At 38.3% G+C, this 16,408-nt stretch overlaps 6 protein-coding genes across 6 annotated transcripts; 3 read left to right on the top strand and 3 right to left on the bottom strand.

Moving 5' to 3' along the window:
- Positions 1 to 17: 17 nt before the first annotated feature.
- SOCG_03311 (microtubule-associated protein) lies at positions 18 to 2,243 on the bottom strand. The gene has a single exon (XM_013161799.1). The coding sequence runs from the start codon at positions 2,137 to 2,139 to the stop codon at positions 214 to 216; it is 1,926 nt and encodes a 641-aa protein (XP_013017253.1). The 5' UTR covers positions 2,140 to 2,243; the 3' UTR covers positions 18 to 213.
- A 1,105-nt stretch (positions 2,244 to 3,348) lies between these two features.
- On the top strand, positions 3,349 to 4,527 carry SOCG_03310 (uncharacterized protein). The gene has a single exon (XM_013161798.1). The coding sequence runs from the start codon at positions 3,812 to 3,814 to the stop codon at positions 4,190 to 4,192; it is 381 nt and encodes a 126-aa protein (XP_013017252.1). The 5' UTR covers positions 3,349 to 3,811; the 3' UTR covers positions 4,193 to 4,527.
- SOCG_03309 (cytoplasmic arginine-tRNA ligase Rrs1/Mrs1) lies at positions 4,360 to 6,601 on the bottom strand. Its single transcript, XM_013161797.1, has one exon. The coding sequence runs from the start codon at positions 6,369 to 6,371 to the stop codon at positions 4,515 to 4,517; it is 1,857 nt and encodes a 618-aa protein (XP_013017251.1). The 5' UTR covers positions 6,372 to 6,601; the 3' UTR covers positions 4,360 to 4,514.
- A 217-nt stretch (positions 6,602 to 6,818) lies between these two features.
- Positions 6,819 to 8,447, top strand: SOCG_03308 (usp family protein). Its single transcript, XM_013161796.1, has one exon. It carries the CDS (start codon positions 7,352 to 7,354, stop codon positions 8,276 to 8,278), a length of 927 nt encoding a protein of 308 aa, XP_013017250.1. The 5' UTR covers positions 6,819 to 7,351; the 3' UTR covers positions 8,279 to 8,447.
- On the top strand, positions 8,381 to 10,192 carry SOCG_03307 (F-box protein Pof2). Its single transcript, XM_013161795.1, has 3 exons — positions 8,381 to 9,839; positions 9,880 to 10,019; positions 10,067 to 10,192. The coding sequence occupies exons 1-3, from the start codon at positions 8,601 to 8,603 to the stop codon at positions 10,128 to 10,130; spliced, it is 1,443 nt and encodes a 480-aa protein (XP_013017249.1). The 5' UTR covers positions 8,381 to 8,600; the 3' UTR covers positions 10,131 to 10,192.
- A 207-nt stretch (positions 10,193 to 10,399) lies between these two features.
- Positions 10,400 to 16,354, bottom strand: SOCG_03306 (TATA-binding protein associated factor Mot1; the record flags this gene model as incomplete). Its single annotated transcript, XM_013161794.1, has 2 exons — positions 10,400 to 15,978; positions 16,060 to 16,354. 2 exons carry the CDS (start codon positions 16,352 to 16,354, stop codon positions 10,400 to 10,402), a joined length of 5,874 nt encoding a protein of 1,957 aa, XP_013017248.1.
- Between the last annotated feature and the right edge of the window lie 54 nt (positions 16,355 to 16,408).

Genomic DNA, 16,408 nt, shown 5'->3' with positions numbered 1-16,408 from the left:
TCTTTCATATATAAATAGTAAAACATCAAATTTATTCTAATTTAGATTGATTGAAATAACGGAGAAAAGTGTTGTAAAGGGTTCAAACAAGAAATTATCACATTGATTGTACGGAATGATTATGCTAAAATGAAGTGACTATTACTAACACTCGTATAAAATAAACCACCTAAAAGAGACTTGGTCGTAAACATTAAAAGAAGAGGTATGCTGTCAATTTATTTTGTTGAGGTCTAATGATTCGTTGGACTCGGGCTTTTTAGATACATCGACATCTTCCGGCAGTGGACTGGAAATTCCTGGAACTTTGCTTCGCTCTCGTTGCAAAGAGGTGGTTGGGCGAATGATAGACGGACGCTGTAAAGAACGAGAAGGAGCGTGAATTCGTAATGAGGATGCAGGCCGCTCTATATTTGAAGCTCTTGCTCGAACTCCATTAATTGGAGTTTTTGAAGGAACGGAAGTTTGTGCAAGTCGTGATGGAGATCGTACGCCAGAGGCAGTACCCGGCCTCATTATCTTAGCACTTGAGTTTTTTACAATAACACCTGTTTGTTCAAGCCTGGACGGTGCTCTTGGGGCAGCGGCTCTAGAAGGAGATCGTATCCCAGCAGCAGTCCCGGGTCTCACAACCTTGACATTTGATTTTTTAGTATCAGGCCCGGTCTGTTCGAGTCTCGACGGTGCTCTTGGTGCAGCAACCCTAGAAGGTGAACGTGTCCCAGTGGCAGTTCCGGGTCTCATTACCCTAACATTAGATTTTTTTATTGTGGCTCCCGTTTGTTCCAACCTAGATGGTGCTCTTGGGACAATGCTTCTAGCAGAAGAGTGTACCCCAGCAGCAGTTCCTGGTCTAAGGACTTTAATGTTTGGGTTTTTTAAAGCAGCACCAGTTTGTCCTAATCGAGAAGGTGTTCTAGTAGCAGAAGTACTCCTTGATGGTGATCGTACGTCAGCTGCAGTTGAAGGTCTTACTATTTTAGCACTAGAATTCTTGATACTTGCTCCCGTTTGCTCTAGTCTCGACGGTGATCTATGTGCTGTACTCGTAGGTGGAGAACGAACGCCCAGGGATGAGCTGGTACGCAGAGAAGAATTTGGAGGATGTCTAGCCATATCGCGAGATGTGTCAGGATCACGGAGGATTCTGGAACCTGGACGTACGGTATAAGCAGAAGTAGAGGGGCGAAGGATATTTGCACGGGCGTTGGTTTTTGCCTTTGGGACAGCAGGAGACTGGGAAGTAGATTGATTTTCACGTATTCCTACAGAGGAGGGGCCCATCGTGCGTGACATTGGCCGTGTTGTTCCAGCCCGAGTGGCAGGACGAACAATGGAGACCCCACTAGTTCGCCTAGCAGAGACTTTGGGAGAAACTGAAGGGGAAGAAACATTTGCTCCAGTGGAAGGTTTAGATTGTACTTTAGGTGTAGTATCTTGTACACTGGAGATAGAATTGACGGTGATTCTGGAGGGAGGACGAACACCCAAGGAAGATCTGGATCTAGCAACTTGAGGGTTTACCATAGCCGGCGATTTGGGAGTAGAAAGTGAGACTTTAGGACTGGTTGATGAAGGAAATGAAGACCGGGAAGCTAACGAAGATGGAGGACGTACTGGTGACGGAGAAATTCCCGAGGATGAAAGTCTTGAACTTTGAACGCCATTGGAAAGACGACCAGACAAGCGAGATGGTACAGTTCGTTGAGGTTGATCTGCCGGAAGCGATTCCTGAGGCGACTTAGCAAAAGGTCGAATAGCTCGAGCTTTAACCTTCGTTTTGCTGGGTGAAATGGTAGCAGGTATCTGAGGGGTTTCTTGTTGATCTAGAGAAGGAGTGTCCTGGTTAATCGAGTTATTAGCAGACTCTTGCGTTTTTGGATCTTCATTTATTTTCACATTAACCATCGCCTCGGTAATTGAATCAATATTGTCGGTAGGCATCTTGGACAATGAGCTTTCAGCAACGGTATCATTCTTGTTTACATGATCAGCCGATGAAGTTTCCGAGAAGGTCGTGGTGGAATGCAGCTTTTTAAGAATGTTGGATGTCTGCATTTGTAATTGTTCTAATCGCTGCAGCATGTTTGTTTCTGCCTCTGCCAAAGGCTCTTGATTAGTCGAACCCGGCATTGGCATTATTATATTAGAGAAAGAAAAGAATGTATGAAAAGATTAGAGTATCTAAAAGAACGTTTATTATGAAGTTGATGTTGTTTCGACGATGTTCTCGTATCCCCCAGAGGAAAGGTAACGTGCCAGCAATGGAACAGTATCGTAGTAAAGAGGTGGTTCCTGTGGATATATAATAAATAAATAGTTTATGAAATTTTTTTTTATTTTTCGACATAATGAAGCTTGTTTAAAGAAATATAAAGATTACAAAAAATGAATTCATGAAAATTTTAAAATCTCAGAAACGGTACAGTTTTTTGTGAAAATATATGCAACGACACATACGCGCGATTCATGAACCAAACCAGAAGCGAAAATAAGTCGTAGGACAAAAAAAGTTTTATTTTTCCTGTCCTTTCCTTATAAAAACAAAATAAAAAACAAACAAATGAAGAAGATACCTGAATCTAGTAATTTTTACACGAAAAATTTACTGTGCATTTTATCCTTATTTACCACCCAAGTAAACAAACCCCAACGTGACATCTGATATACTTTGAATTGGAATTGCGCAGTAGAAAGCAAGCACGCTAATAAACAATAATTCTTACGTATCATCAAGTAAACAAATGGAATGAAATAGTTTCATAACTCGAAAAACGAAAAACGAAAAAGTAGAAAAGATGAACTGTTTATTCAAGTGAGAAGTGTCAATATGAACTCTTTAAAAAAAAAGAATATAAATAAACCAACGTCCAGTCTCTGTTTTTATAATAAATTCACTATAAGTGAAAAAGTTCTCTCCTCTTTTGCACAGCATCCACATTCTTTCAATCGTTTCTTAATTAACGAACTCTTAACAACATTAACCTTTGTCTATTCCCCGCTGTAACAAGAAATGATAATTTACAAAGTCAAGTAAATATTAAGCTGCTATTACTTTGCTTGCTTCATTTAATCATATTCTACTTTACGTTATGATCCCAGAGATTCCAGAGTTTTTAATTTCCACATCATCAGAGAGATATTTACATAGGACGGTGCAATCTTTGGTTGATCATCAAGTATGATAAAAGTCATCCATTCTTATAAAACATGAGAATCGCAAGCAGCAATTTTACCAATAATAGAGAGATGTTGTTTTGAAAAATTATCAAACCAACGTCTTACTTGCTTCTCTAATTATTCTTATTAGACGATATTGAGACCTATCATCTGAAAGAGATATTGTTACTTTTTCCTTCCTTTTGTTCTTTTTGTTCCTTTCCTTTCAGGTTCATTTATGGACCATTTGGTATATCCCTTGACGGTTTTGTTCTTTACACATATCAATTAGGAAGTTTTGTTTCATACAAAACTTCCGCTATTCATTTTGCCCTCGAAATATACCGCTTAAAAAAGCTTCCTCGTGTATCCTATATCATCGGTGCTGGTCAATTCTTACAATTTGAACCTGAGAAACAGGGAATTGTCTTTTCTGTTCAAAAAGTTATTTATTTTCACAGGTTTTCTTTATTGTGATTTCTTGTTTTGGGCTTTTTCATTATCATCAGTTTTATTTTCCTTCTAGGGTTTATTCTTATTCATATATTAATTCATTTTCATATTGTTACTGTTATTTTCATTCTTACTCTCATACTCAGTTTTCTGTTTTTTTCTTCGTTGTCTTTTATTGTCGTTTCTTTTCCGTTACAAAATGAATGTTCAAGACCGAAGCCGAAACCGAAAATTAATTACAGCAGGTGCTGCTGAATATCAGGACAAAGTACGCTCCAGCTTCTTCATGGATCCCATTTTTGAGGATGGAGATGTTCGAAATCATTTTCAAAAGGAAAGTGTTATCTTAGAGCAAAAGCCCAAACCTGCCCGAGCGCGTCCTTCTGCGGGATCTCCAAAAAATCTTTTTAAAAAAAACTTCAATTTTCTTAAGTCTCTTTTAGGTCGTTTCTTTCCATCTCAAAAAAAGAGCAAATGTTTGAACCCTAGGTCTGTTCAGATCTCTCCTCCCACCTTAGTCAGTACTACATCTGCTCTTGCTTTGTCTGCCATGCAACAACCCGAATGCTTCAACAGCTGAATTCCACTTCCCTAAAGTTCTCTTATTGCTCTTCTCCTCTTCCCCTCTTCCCTCTTTAGTACCTTTCGTTTTGTTTTCACTCGCTTCACACTGTTGCTTTCATCATCGCTAACGATCAATCAAAATCTGGCCTTTCTTTTTATTATTTAATTTTTTTTATAACAAGCCATGCCTTAATGTCATAACTCTTATAATATCTGGCTATACACGATTTCAAACTTTGACCCCAATTTTTCAACTTCCATTTACCCCATCTATATGCTTACTTGAATAATATTTTTCATTTTACCATAACAAAAAATCAATTTTTATTTTGTACAACTTACATTCTCTCCAAGGGAGTCAAGCCCAATAATCTCATACCATTATTCAGAACTTGTTTAGCAGCTCCAAAGAGTGCAAGACGTGCAAGTTGCAAATTTTCTTCACGACCCTTAACCCAAAGAATATCGTATAATTTACTAACAGCGTGTGTTAACTTGAAAAGGTATGTAACCAAAGTAGATGTTTCTTGGAAACGGAATGCGCTCTTCAAAACATCAGGGTATTGGCCGAGCAAGCGGACCAACTCATAAGCATCAGGCTCTGTAATCAAACTCAAATCGGCATTCTTCATCTGCTCATCGGTAAAGTTCACATTACGTTGAACAGATGACAAACGAGAATGAGCATATTGAAGGTAAGGACCAGTATCACCTTCAAAAGAAGTCATACGTGACCAATCGAAAGCGTAGTTATTGATACGCTTACCAGTAGAATCTTGAATACGGATAGCAGTCTTACCGACGATATCAGCAACCTCTTCGGGATTCTCAATCTGAGAATATTTCTCTTCGTTCTTTTGCATAACTTTATGCATTTCTTCTTTGGCGACCTCCATGATATCATCCAAGAAAATTGCTTTACCTTTTCTAGTACTCATTCCTTGAACAAGACCATAGTTAATATGAACACACTTCTTAGCCCATTCGAAACCCATGAGCTCTAAGATCTTGAATAGTTGAGCAAAATACATATCTTGTTGAGAAGCAACAACGTAGACAGATTTGTCAAAGTGATACTTTTGGTAACGCTTAAGAGCAGTACCAATATCACGAGTCAAGTAAAGAGTGGCACCATCTTTCTTACGAACAACTGCTTTGCCAAGCTTCTTGTCAAATTTGGTTAAATCAACCAACAAGGCACCGTTGTCTTGTTCGACAAGGTTTTTCTGTTTTAAGATTTCAATCATTTCATCCATAAGTGGAAGGGAAACCTGAGACTCACCGTCATATTCGTCATACTCAATGTTAAGACGCTCGTAAGTTTGCTTCAATTTGACGATACTTAGTTCACGGAAACGAGACCAAGTCTTAAGGCTTTGCTCATCGCCAGCTTCCATGTGCTTGAAGAATTCACGAGCCTTGCCATGGAGAGTAGTAAAGGGAGTATAAGGCACACCCTTACTTTCAGCTTCAGCACTTTCTTGCTGAATCTTTTCTTCTTCAGCAGTAGCATCGGCATTAATCTTCACGTAAACATCATAAAGATGACGCATGGGATTTTCTTCTAACTCCTTATCGTTTCCGTATCGCTCAAAGCCAATGGCGAGCAAACCAAACTGTTTACCCCAATCTCCCAAGTAATTAACACGGTGTACCTTCCAACCTTGGGATTCATGCAAGTTGGCCAAGAAAGAACCAATAATTGTACTACGAAGATGACCAGCATGGAAAGGTTTAGCGATGTTGGGGCTACTGAAATCGAAAACAGCAACCTTTCCCTTGCCGGATTCGTTGCGACCAAATTCTTGACGCTTATTCCAAATCATTGGTAAGACCAGTTTGGTAAGGGAAGAACCGATAAAATTAAAACGCAAAAAAATTCCATTAGCGGCAACCTCAACCAAACCCTTAGGAAATTCCTCAGCCCATTTAGCGGCCAATTCTTGAGGCTTACCACCCTTTGCACGAAGACGAGGAACTGGTAAATTTAAGTCAGCAGAGTCTTTGCTTATAGATGTCTCCAAAGCAGGATATATAAGAGAAGCATCTACTCCACTAATTTTGGACAACTCCGTAGAAATGTAACTGCGGTAGAGGTCAATAGGATTGTGTTCAACATCAGCTTCTTCACGAAGAGTATGATCTTGTAATCCTAAGGACTTCAAATTCATCGTAAGTTGTTCCATAGCTGCCATTTTCTTTGTGAATAGATGGTATGGTCTAAATCCACAAATATTTCGTTGAATTAAAAGTTTAAAGGGAAAGCGAAATTTTGGCTTCAGCTTTAGCCTTAACAATGAAATAAAAGTACCTTTATAATTCAAAGCCAATTTTATCAATTGACAAGTAATATAGGTAAAGGTTTTGCTCTGGCTTCCTGTCACTTACCAAGTGTGGTTGAGGAAGAAAAAGTTTTTCATAACCAGTAACACTACCAATATTCATAAACCGAATATACATTTACAGAGATACACTTATATGTACATTGAACAGTAAAACTATTTTTTTAATTAAGAACGATAAATCAAATATTCTCATGCTTTGGATATAAACTTATGGCTTTTCCAAGTAGTCTTTGTTCCCAATAATCTTTGCTTCAGATGTCCTACTAATTAAAATTTAGTATTTATTGTTAGTAAAATCTTCACTTTTAAACTAATTTATCTTCAGTAGTTGTCAGTAATTCATACAGACAAGAATCTTAAAAATCAGTGAACGTCCATCATGCCTACAAATATCTTGTGTAAACCGCAATCCAATGTTATAAAGAGCTTTCGAAAATAGCGGAAGTTGTAACTTCCGCTTTACTGATTTCTTATACATATGGAAGTTTTGATGGCCTCACTTTCGACTACATCAGTTTTCTACCTATACTTTATACCAAAACAGAACCAAGACAAAGGCACAACTTGAACGTTTTTTCTGAATTAAAATCGAAAAATTATTGTGCTAATTGTGTTTACTTATAAACCCTGATAAACAAACCAATCCATAGTACCTCAGCTTTTTGAATAGTGTTGATTTGTTACCTTCTGTTCAACTTCGTCTACTTAGCTGAGTATAAAGAAACAGAATTTGATTAATACTACTCTTTCAATTGATTATACCAGGGCTTATACTCTCATCCTTTATCGTTTAACCGTTTCAAGCGATCCTTCCATCCAAAAAACATTGAATGTCTGAAGACCAGTCTAATAGCAATGGAAATGCTAAAGAAGGAATTTCCTTCGGGAATCTTCCTCGTCCTGAACCAAAAGAAAAAAATAAACTTACAATATCAACCAATGTTCAGCGACAAGCTCACTCGGAGCCTGTAACACCTGTTACTAGAAGCTCTAGGTCTTCAATGGACAAGCCGATTGTTCGTCCTGTTGCTAAGAACTCTGTGACATTTGCTGCCGCTCAGGGTGCTGGTTTCATACAGCCGCAATTTGAGGAATACCCATATAACCGAGCCCACAGCTTAGCTTCTCCTCCACCTAGTCCGCATTTTCTTAAAAGAATTTCGTTTGATACATTCAACAACAAAGCTGCATCGGAGTTTTCTCTAACTTTGAAAACCCAACATCGAGCTTACACATGGACTCGGGCGTCTCGGACGTTTTTATGTGGTATGGATGGAAATCTGTACTCAGAATTTGCAGTAGAGTACTTGTTTGAATCTCTTCTATCAGACAACGACGAGGTCGTTATTTTGCGAGTCATCGATCCTTCTTCCAAAATGGCGGAAGAGTTATCAGACGAAAACTCTTATCGCCAAATGGCAGAAAACGTAATGGCAACTTTATTAAAAAAAATTGACGAAGAGAAAGCTGTATCTATCATAGTCGAACTTGTCGTTGGAAAGCCTCAGGATATGATTCTCCGAACTATTCATACTTATTCACCGGACAGCTTGATCGTGGGTACCAGGGGAAAGCCTCTGAATAGTTTTCAATCCCTCTTATCCAGTGGAAGCGTTTCCAAATTCTGTTTACAAAGAAGCCCCATTCCTGTAATTGTAGTTCGACCTGACAGAAAGAGGATGCGTTCAAAAAATAAACGCCTTAAAGATAAGACAAGGAAATCCTATATGGAAATTCTTGAAAAGAGCGGACGTTAACATGAACTTCCTACGACTACTGCTTGTTTAACTTCTCACAACTAATGACTTTTATAACATTCTCAAACGCTTACATTATTTTTTATTTTATTCACTGCCGGTTTTTTGATATAATGCGGACAAATTTTATTTGATGCTCTTTGGTAAATGTATGAGAAATGACATTCACTCTTGATGTGGTTCTTTGATTTATTATTATTTTAATATACAGTTTCCTGTGTTTTATTTTCATGAGTAGCTATATTATCTTAGCACGTTGTAGACTTACGTTTCGTATGTTTGTTTACATTTCATCAAACACCTTTTAAATCGCTTTTCTTCAATGGACTTTCTGAAAATACAATTCACTTGCAAGATGATGAGCTTCAATAATTCTTTGCCAAATGAAATCTGCTATAAAATTATCTCCTATATAGACTTCCCCAGCCTGTACAATTGCCTAACAGTGAGTCCGGTATGGTGCCAATATATCTTACCAACTATATGGGAAAAGCTGGTCTTCAAAACATTGCCTGAATTCCAGAGATTCTTAGAAATTATAAAAACATATGAAAATGCCAGAAACTACTGCCTACACTCTAGAAAACTAAACCTCTCGTATGTGAGCGACTTCGTTACAGATGAACATTTATTATTGTTGCTAAAATCCAAGAATCTTTCAAGGATTAATTTGTCTGGCTGTACTAGATTAACCGATAACACGCTTAGTACTATAGTTCTAAATAATTTGAACACAGTGGTTTTGGATTTGAGCGGAATTCCCAGTCTATCATGGAAAACTATGTTAGCTGCTCTACCAAAGTTAAAGAAGTTGAAAACGTTGTCACTTTCCCAATGCGTTCTTCTTGATGACTCACAACTGAAAGAGACATTAGTGCATTGCAAGCATTTAAAAAAACTTAAGTTAAACAATTGCATATCTTTAACGGAAAAAACCCTGCAAACACTAAGTGAACATGGCGACTTAACAGAATTGGACATCAGTGGTTGCATAAATATGAAAGATCCATCTGTATTAATTAAAGTACTTATGAAACACAAAAATTTGAAAGAATTGAATATGTCAGGCTGTTTCTATCTGACTAGTTTCATTGAGTACTACAGCTTCCCATCAAAATTATGCTCCCTGAGAAGTCTTAATTTGACTGGTCTTTCAGAGCTTTCAAACCATCATGTCCTCAAAATTTGTGAATATTTTCCAAGATTACAAATTTTATATTTAACCAAGTGCAATAAAATCACAGATGCGGCCTTGACTGGTATCTCATACCTGAAAACATATCTTACCTCCTTACATCTTGGCCATTGTAATGAAGTAAGTGATTTAGGAATTACAAGAGTCTTAAAGTCATGCAGAAACCTTACTTATGTTGATTTTGGAGGATGTTTTCGGTTGACAGACCAGTCCGTTGCTGAAATAGCTAAACTTCCTCGCTTACAAAGGGTTGGCCTAGTCAAGTGCATATTTTTAACAGACATTTCTATAATCCATCTTTCTAATTGCAGCTCAAGATTTCTTGAACGCATCCATCTTTCTTATTGTACCGGTTTGACAGCAAAGGTATGCACAATATAAACTGACAACTGCTAACTCATAACAGTCAATAAGTTATTTAATGATCAATTGCAGAAATCTTAAACATTTGAGTGTAACTGGTATAGGCTCAATTCTGTGCACTGAGCTTCGTGCCTTTTCTCGACCCATTCCCAAAGAAATCAATCCATCTCAAGTACCTATTTTGTAAGTATTTTGATACTAATAAATTTCCTTGCTAACTATTATTTTAGCTGTGCATTCACAAGAGAGGAAATTGAATTGTTTAGAAATTACATAAATCAGAAATTAATTTAAATACCGAGTCCACCTTTCATTTGTAGAATTTTAATTTTATTTTACGTCGCGTTCTTTTCTTATACTAAATCCAGCAGAGATTACTGTCGGATGAATTTGGCTTCTGCAAATCCAGATCTTGAATATTTCTAATTTTCAATTATATTATTGTCCTTCGACTTTCATTTCACGTAATTTATTATAAAAGGGCATTAATTCTATTGTACAGCTTATGTTCTAATATTAACATGAATAAAATAACTAACTTAAATAAAATGCATCAGTTATATTTATTGAGCTTCTTTGGGCAAAGAGGATATAAATCCATCCAAATTAAACTCATCATATTGTGATTCATCCCACATTTCCGGTAACCCTTCCAAGGCTTTCTTTGAAGTAGAGCTTAGACCTTGGTTATCCGTGTCCAAAATCTTTTGTTTTTTCTCATCCGCTTTCTGTTCATCGGCATTGGTATCAAACAAATCTAATATCTGGTCTGTCCCTATAGAGGCTAGACCATTATTTTGTTGATTAACAACTGTCGAAGCGACATTCATCTTAAATCGCTGTAGACCCATTATCTTCTCTTCAAGACAATCCTTAGTAATTAATCGGTATACGTTTACAACTTTCTTCTGCCCAATACGATGTGCTCTGTCCATTGCTTGCAAGTCACGCATAGGATTCCAGTCATGCTCAACGAAAATAACAGTATCGGCACCCGTCAAGTTCAAGCCTAGACCACCGACATGCGTTGTCAATAACAAGACGTCAATAGAAGGATCATTATTAAACTTCGTAACAGCCTCCTGACGTTTCGTAGGCTCAACAGAACCATCAAGTCTCATATAGGAAACACTCGGCATAGTAGCTTGTAAAAGATCTTTCTCAACCATGTCCAACATATCTTTAAGTTGACAGAAAATAAGTACTCGATGCTCACTCACAGGATTAGTTAAAGTTGAGTCAACTCCTCCACCACTATACGAGGTATCACCTATACCACAATCCTTAAGTAATTGACCAAGTGCCAACAACTTAGGAGCATGCTTAAGATCATGAAGAGTGCTGTGTTCTTTCTGTAATTGTTTCGAAATTTCATCACGCTTGGGATGTTTTTCAGTCAATATCAGAGCAGGGTGATTGCAGAGTTTACGCATGTATTGCAATGCTTGGAAAATATGTCCCTTAGGTGATTTCTTTTTCGCAGGCTTCTTATTTTCTTCTTCATCTACGTTAACTTCAAGCTCCTCGTTAATATTTAATTGAGAGATAAATTCGTTATGGAGCTTTCGCTGTAAATCGCTCATCTCACAATAATAGTCTTGAATTATCTTAGGAGGCAAATCAGCTAGAACATCCTCTTTCAAACGGCGTAACAAGAAAGGAAGGACTTGCTTGTGTATTGCTTCCAAAGCCAATGTTCCTCTTTCTCTTTCTTTAGATGAACTCTTCGCATCTCGACTTGCAGCAATTGGCTTCACGAATCTTTCATGAAATATTTTTTCTGTCCCCAAAAAGCCAGGCATCAGGAAGTCAAAGAGAGACCAAAGTTCCAAAACGTTGTTTTGAATTGGAGTACCAGACAGTATAAGTCTATGATATGATCTCAGACACTTAACTGCCTTAGTAAGTTTGGCACGGGCATTTTTTATGACATGACCTTCATCTAAAACGCAGTAATTCCAATCAACTTTAACAAGAGAATCCATATCATTTCGGCAAATGTCATAGGAAGTTACCACGACATCCACCACTTTAAGTTGTTTTCGTAACTTTGATCGATCGGTGGGAGGTCCCACGTATAATAGGACTTTCAAAAACGGCGCATATGTAAGTAGTTCTTGCTGCCAATGTCCAGCTAAAGTCGACGGGCATACCACAAGAGAAGGCGCGTGAGCATATCTCGGGCTTTTAGTTTCTTCAAAAGCTTTTTGACGATTGTGATGATCACTGGCTACTACACATATTGTCTGTAACGTTTTTCCGAGACCCATATCATCACAAAGGATCCCATGCAATTCGTATTTGTTCAAAAATGCCAACCAGTTGACACCCTCTTGCTGATACTTTCTAAGGTCCGCGTTAATAGCTACGGGCATTACAAAAGAATCGACCTTCGTAGGATTTAACATCTGTTCAAGGAAACGCCTTTCTTTTTCTCTGCTATCAATAAGTTCCTGGGGAAGGTCAACGGGATCTGGGATACCTGCTTCAAGTGGTACCAGTTTGACGAGTGTTGCAAATGATGAAGTAGCTAAAGTCCTTACGTCTTTATCGGAATCACTCATCCTGCCTAAGAGGGGGATAATAAGATAAAGTACATAAGGTAAAACACGAACGCCAAGTCGTTGTACCACCTGATAAATGCATTCAATAGCACCTTGTCTATGTGTAATATTTGTTGGATCACCCAATAACGGAACTATGTTTTCCACAAGCATCCGTAATGCTTTTGAACCGGCGGTAACGGAGTCAGATACTGATGCGAGACATTTTGCGACCATAAATCTTATAGAACTGTATTCACAGCATACAGCTGGAAGTAAATGTGGTAAAATATCTGTTATATAGCCGCACAAGTCAGCATCTAAATTAGGAACCAAAAATCGAAGAATAGACATGGCATCAAGTAAGTCCTGACCGAAAGTGTGATCCTTTTTACCATCCGCATCCGTGGGAATGCCTTCTTCACTAAATCGTTTTATAGGAGAAAATAAGCATTGAGATAATACGGGCACATCTTCAAACAGTCGATTACGAAAAGTCGACGCCATTAACTGAAGGGTTAGTTGAGCACCTACTCTTTGAAGAATTGCAGCATCCTTTTCAGTGCTACTAGACCGAGTTTTACGGCGCTCATCTACCTCCCCTTCAGTAACTTTACCAATTTTCTCACCATCAATTTCTTCAACTTCGGATTCGCTATTGGAAATCGATAAGATACCTCGCTTTTCCGATTCCTCAAATATAGGAGTTTCCGAAGTATCCATACAAACATAAGCACATAAATTCTTCACTATTTTTTCAGAAATATTTTGGCGAGACTCTTTGTAACATGAAGAAATTAATTTCATCATGGCCATCGCTGAATGTCTTTGAAGACAAGAAAATCTTTCCTTTTTTATAGATTCCATTATACCCTTAATAATTGGATTCAATTTCTTCGGTAGTTTTTCATATGAAACTATACCGGATGCTAGAGCAGCAGCACACTGTATATCAATAGTATCCTTGTGATCCTTATACATGGATACTTCATCACTGACTAACAACTTCATTTCACTAAACGTTTTGCCAGACACAGATTTTTGTGAAGGTGAAAGGGTGCTAAACAGTGACTCAAATGTTGGACCAATTATTTTCTCGGCATCATCGATACCGAAGGCATTGGGACCAGCATCGGCATCACCCTTCACAACAACAGCTAACACAGGTATTTTATTCCTTGACGCACGTCCTAAATCCACGAATGTATTTAAAAGCGCGTTACATTGAGCCCTGACGATATGTAATTGCGGAACTAAGTTAGCATATGTTTCACGAGGAATAGTTGTGAATTGGTCGCAAAGCATTTGATGAAACTTTTCCTTTTGTATCGCAAGATCGGAATCTTTGAAAGCAAAAAATTCTTCTATCAATCTCGAACAAAGTACAACAGGAGTAGAAAATGGAGATGAAAGACATAGCTTTAAGGGTGATTCAAATATCGGAAGTATTTCATCTCTTTTCCAGCGTCCTAAAATTGCACCTAGAATGGATGCAGCACCCAAACGACATCTCAGCATGCGCTCTTCACCAACGAATTCTACGTCACCATTTAACATAGGTTCATCAACAGAATACGAAAATGATGAACCAGAATCGGATTCTGCATGTCGTCTCTGTTTTCTACGAGATGGTAAGTCAAACATAAACTTAGAATTACGGTCCTGAGAAGTACTTCGTATGGCGTATGGTTGACCAGATGGTTTTATAAGTAACGATGTATCGATTGGATAAGGATGTCGGGTGGAACCTATTGGAGTCATCGTAACCTTAAGCATTGCCTCAATATGTGGTTTCATCATTTCAGTGAACTTATCTGTTCCATGATAAAACAAAGCGTCAATAATGTCATGAGCCAAATTAAAAGAAGACTGGAAAATGTCATCTTGTTGTTCGAGCAAAACGTTCTGAAAACAAAGTCGTAAAGTTAACCCAGTAATCCAGCTATTCAGTTTAGGAGCTTTAGTAAAGACGAATTTACTCAAAGCATAAATCACAGATCTTCGAACACCACTGAGGGTGTAACGCATTAAGTAAAAAAGTCGTGGAACTAAAGTCCTAAAAGAACGCTTTGAGTCAGTGCTAGCATTTTCTTGCATAAGTTCCATCACTTCCGCATAAGAACATAAACAAGACAGAAGATCCATGACACTAGCCGTTGAGGAAGAAAGATCATCCTTAACATCGTCCAAACAATCCCATAAGACGTTGAGCAGTTGACGACAAGAATCCAGTTTGCCAGCAACAAGTTTATCGGCCACCGGTAACAAAGTTAATGCACTGACTGCACGGACATCATCGTCGTTATTAGCTAAGCCTTGAATTACTATGTCAATCAAGCTGTCCAGATAGAAGGATTGGGAAAAGAACATAGGATACTTCATTGCCACGAGATACTTAATGCCAAGCATACCACCATGCGCAGCCTCCCATACCCTCTGAGTCAAACCTAGTTCATTTTGAAAAACCAAAGAATGAAGTACTTTATACATAGAATGAACTGAACTATCGGGCACATAAATAAGGGCGACACCCAGCACCTGACTGACTGATTCACGTATAGGTGCAACAACTTGGTCAGCCAAATAATCTCCAAACCTGTCCAAAGCAAAAACACAAGCAATACGACATAAAAGATCATTAAAGTATTTGGTATTTAGTTCGTTATTTTCTTGTAGACTTTTACCCACCTCACGTCCATATCCAAAACCTGCAAACCGAATAATCTCACGTAAACCCATACAAGCACCATGCCTTATTTCCCACGCAGGATCAAACATATCCACCAAAAACAATTCTACAAGAGTTTTGAAAGGCCAAACAGAATCGCTAGTAACTGCGACAGCAGCAGATGGCACAACGGGAGCTTTGTGCTCTACTACAAGTTTATCTGACTGTGATTGCGCGGTAAAATTATATTCAGGAGCAGAATTAGAATCTGATTTGGTTGTTTTTGACGACTGCTGGTTGGTGTTGGGAGCCACATCAATGACACGAACTTTTTGGGAGCTTTTCATTTGCTTAGCTTTACGTTTTAAAGCATTGCGTTGACGAGCGGATAAATGAGATAAATCATCAGACTCATTGGGGCTATTTGCGGCCCCAACAGAGGCTTGATTTTCCTCTTGCTCAGGATGTAAAGATATCGGAGAAGGTCTATGTTGAGGAGAGGATTGATTACCCAAATCTTGCATGAGTTCATCGTCCAAATACTCGCCCGCGAGTCCTAGACGATTTTTGAGATTGGATAATTGATGAATGTAGTGAGAAGAATAAGTATCTGATGGAGTAAAATCATAGTCACGACTAGCACTGCCTAGTAATTTCGTTCCATGCTTCATAACGTCTTCCAAATTGAAATTATCAAAAGAAAGCAAAGAATTCTGAAAGCTACCTTCAAACTTCGAATTTAGTTCGGAAGATATGGAAGAGTCGTTTCCAAAGTCTTTTATAGGAGCCAAGTTATTAAATGAATGAGAACGACTTGATAAGCGTTTCTCTTCATAATCCTGCAACCTGGAAGCAGTTTTATCACTTTCTCCTTGGGAAACCTTTGGTTGTTCTGCAGAATTTTCAGCAAGTGTTGACTGTTCCACCTCTTCTACCTTTACTTTATTAGTCTGTTCATCCGGGGAAACGGTCATTTCAGATTTTTGTTCTTCAATTTTGTTTCCCACCGGACCAGAGATCGAGTTTCCTATTTCATTATCTTCTTCTTTCGGTTCACTTTTTACCAACTCCTCATTTGGATTCCATACTGGAACATTTTCAGCGATACCACCAATGGCTTTCGCAGCGGCAACGCGGGTGTCCCAATTCTTTGACTTTAAATAAGGGACGACACGGCCCAATAAATTATAAAGCTCAACCGGGTGTGCTTTTTGAATATCAGCAATTTGCTTTGCAGCGGCTTCACGAACGACTGATGTAGAACCGTTGTCCAGCAACACCACCAACCGATCCAAGCGTGAAGTCATAGGACCTTTATGTCTTTAAAAAGTATAGATAGAGAAGCACACAGTATATGTAAA

The sequence above is a fragment of the Schizosaccharomyces octosporus genome, assembly GCF_000150505.1.
Source record: "Schizosaccharomyces octosporus yFS286 unplaced genomic scaffold supercont6.1, whole genome shotgun sequence".
NCBI lineage: Eukaryota > Fungi > Ascomycota > Schizosaccharomycetes > Schizosaccharomycetales > Schizosaccharomycetaceae > Schizosaccharomyces > Schizosaccharomyces octosporus.
This window is presented reverse-complemented; position numbering and strand designations above follow the sequence as displayed.

Bases quoted from the DNA above. Each gene is read 5' to 3' on its own strand.
- SOCG_03308 (XM_013161796.1), top strand. From the start codon at position 7,352: ATGTCTGAAGACCAGTCTAATAGCAATGGAAATGCTAAAGAAGGAATT.
- SOCG_03310 (XM_013161798.1), top strand. From the start codon at position 3,812: ATGAATGTTCAAGACCGAAGCCGAAACCGAAAATTAATTACAGCAGGT.
- SOCG_03307 (XM_013161795.1), top strand. From the start codon at position 8,601: ATGGACTTTCTGAAAATACAATTCACTTGCAAGATGATGAGCTTCAAT. The intron at 9,840-9,879 runs GTATGCACAATA...AACTCATAACAG, and splicing joins GTACCGGTTTGACAGCAAAG to TCAATAAGTTATTTAATGAT. The intron at 10,020-10,066 runs GTAAGTATTTTG...CTATTATTTTAG, and splicing joins CCATCTCAAGTACCTATTTT to CTGTGCATTCACAAGAGAGG.
- SOCG_03311 (XM_013161799.1), bottom strand. From the start codon at position 2,139: ATGCCAATGCCGGGTTCGACTAATCAAGAGCCTTTGGCAGAGGCAGAA.
- SOCG_03309 (XM_013161797.1), bottom strand. From the start codon at position 6,371: ATGGCAGCTATGGAACAACTTACGATGAATTTGAAGTCCTTAGGATTA.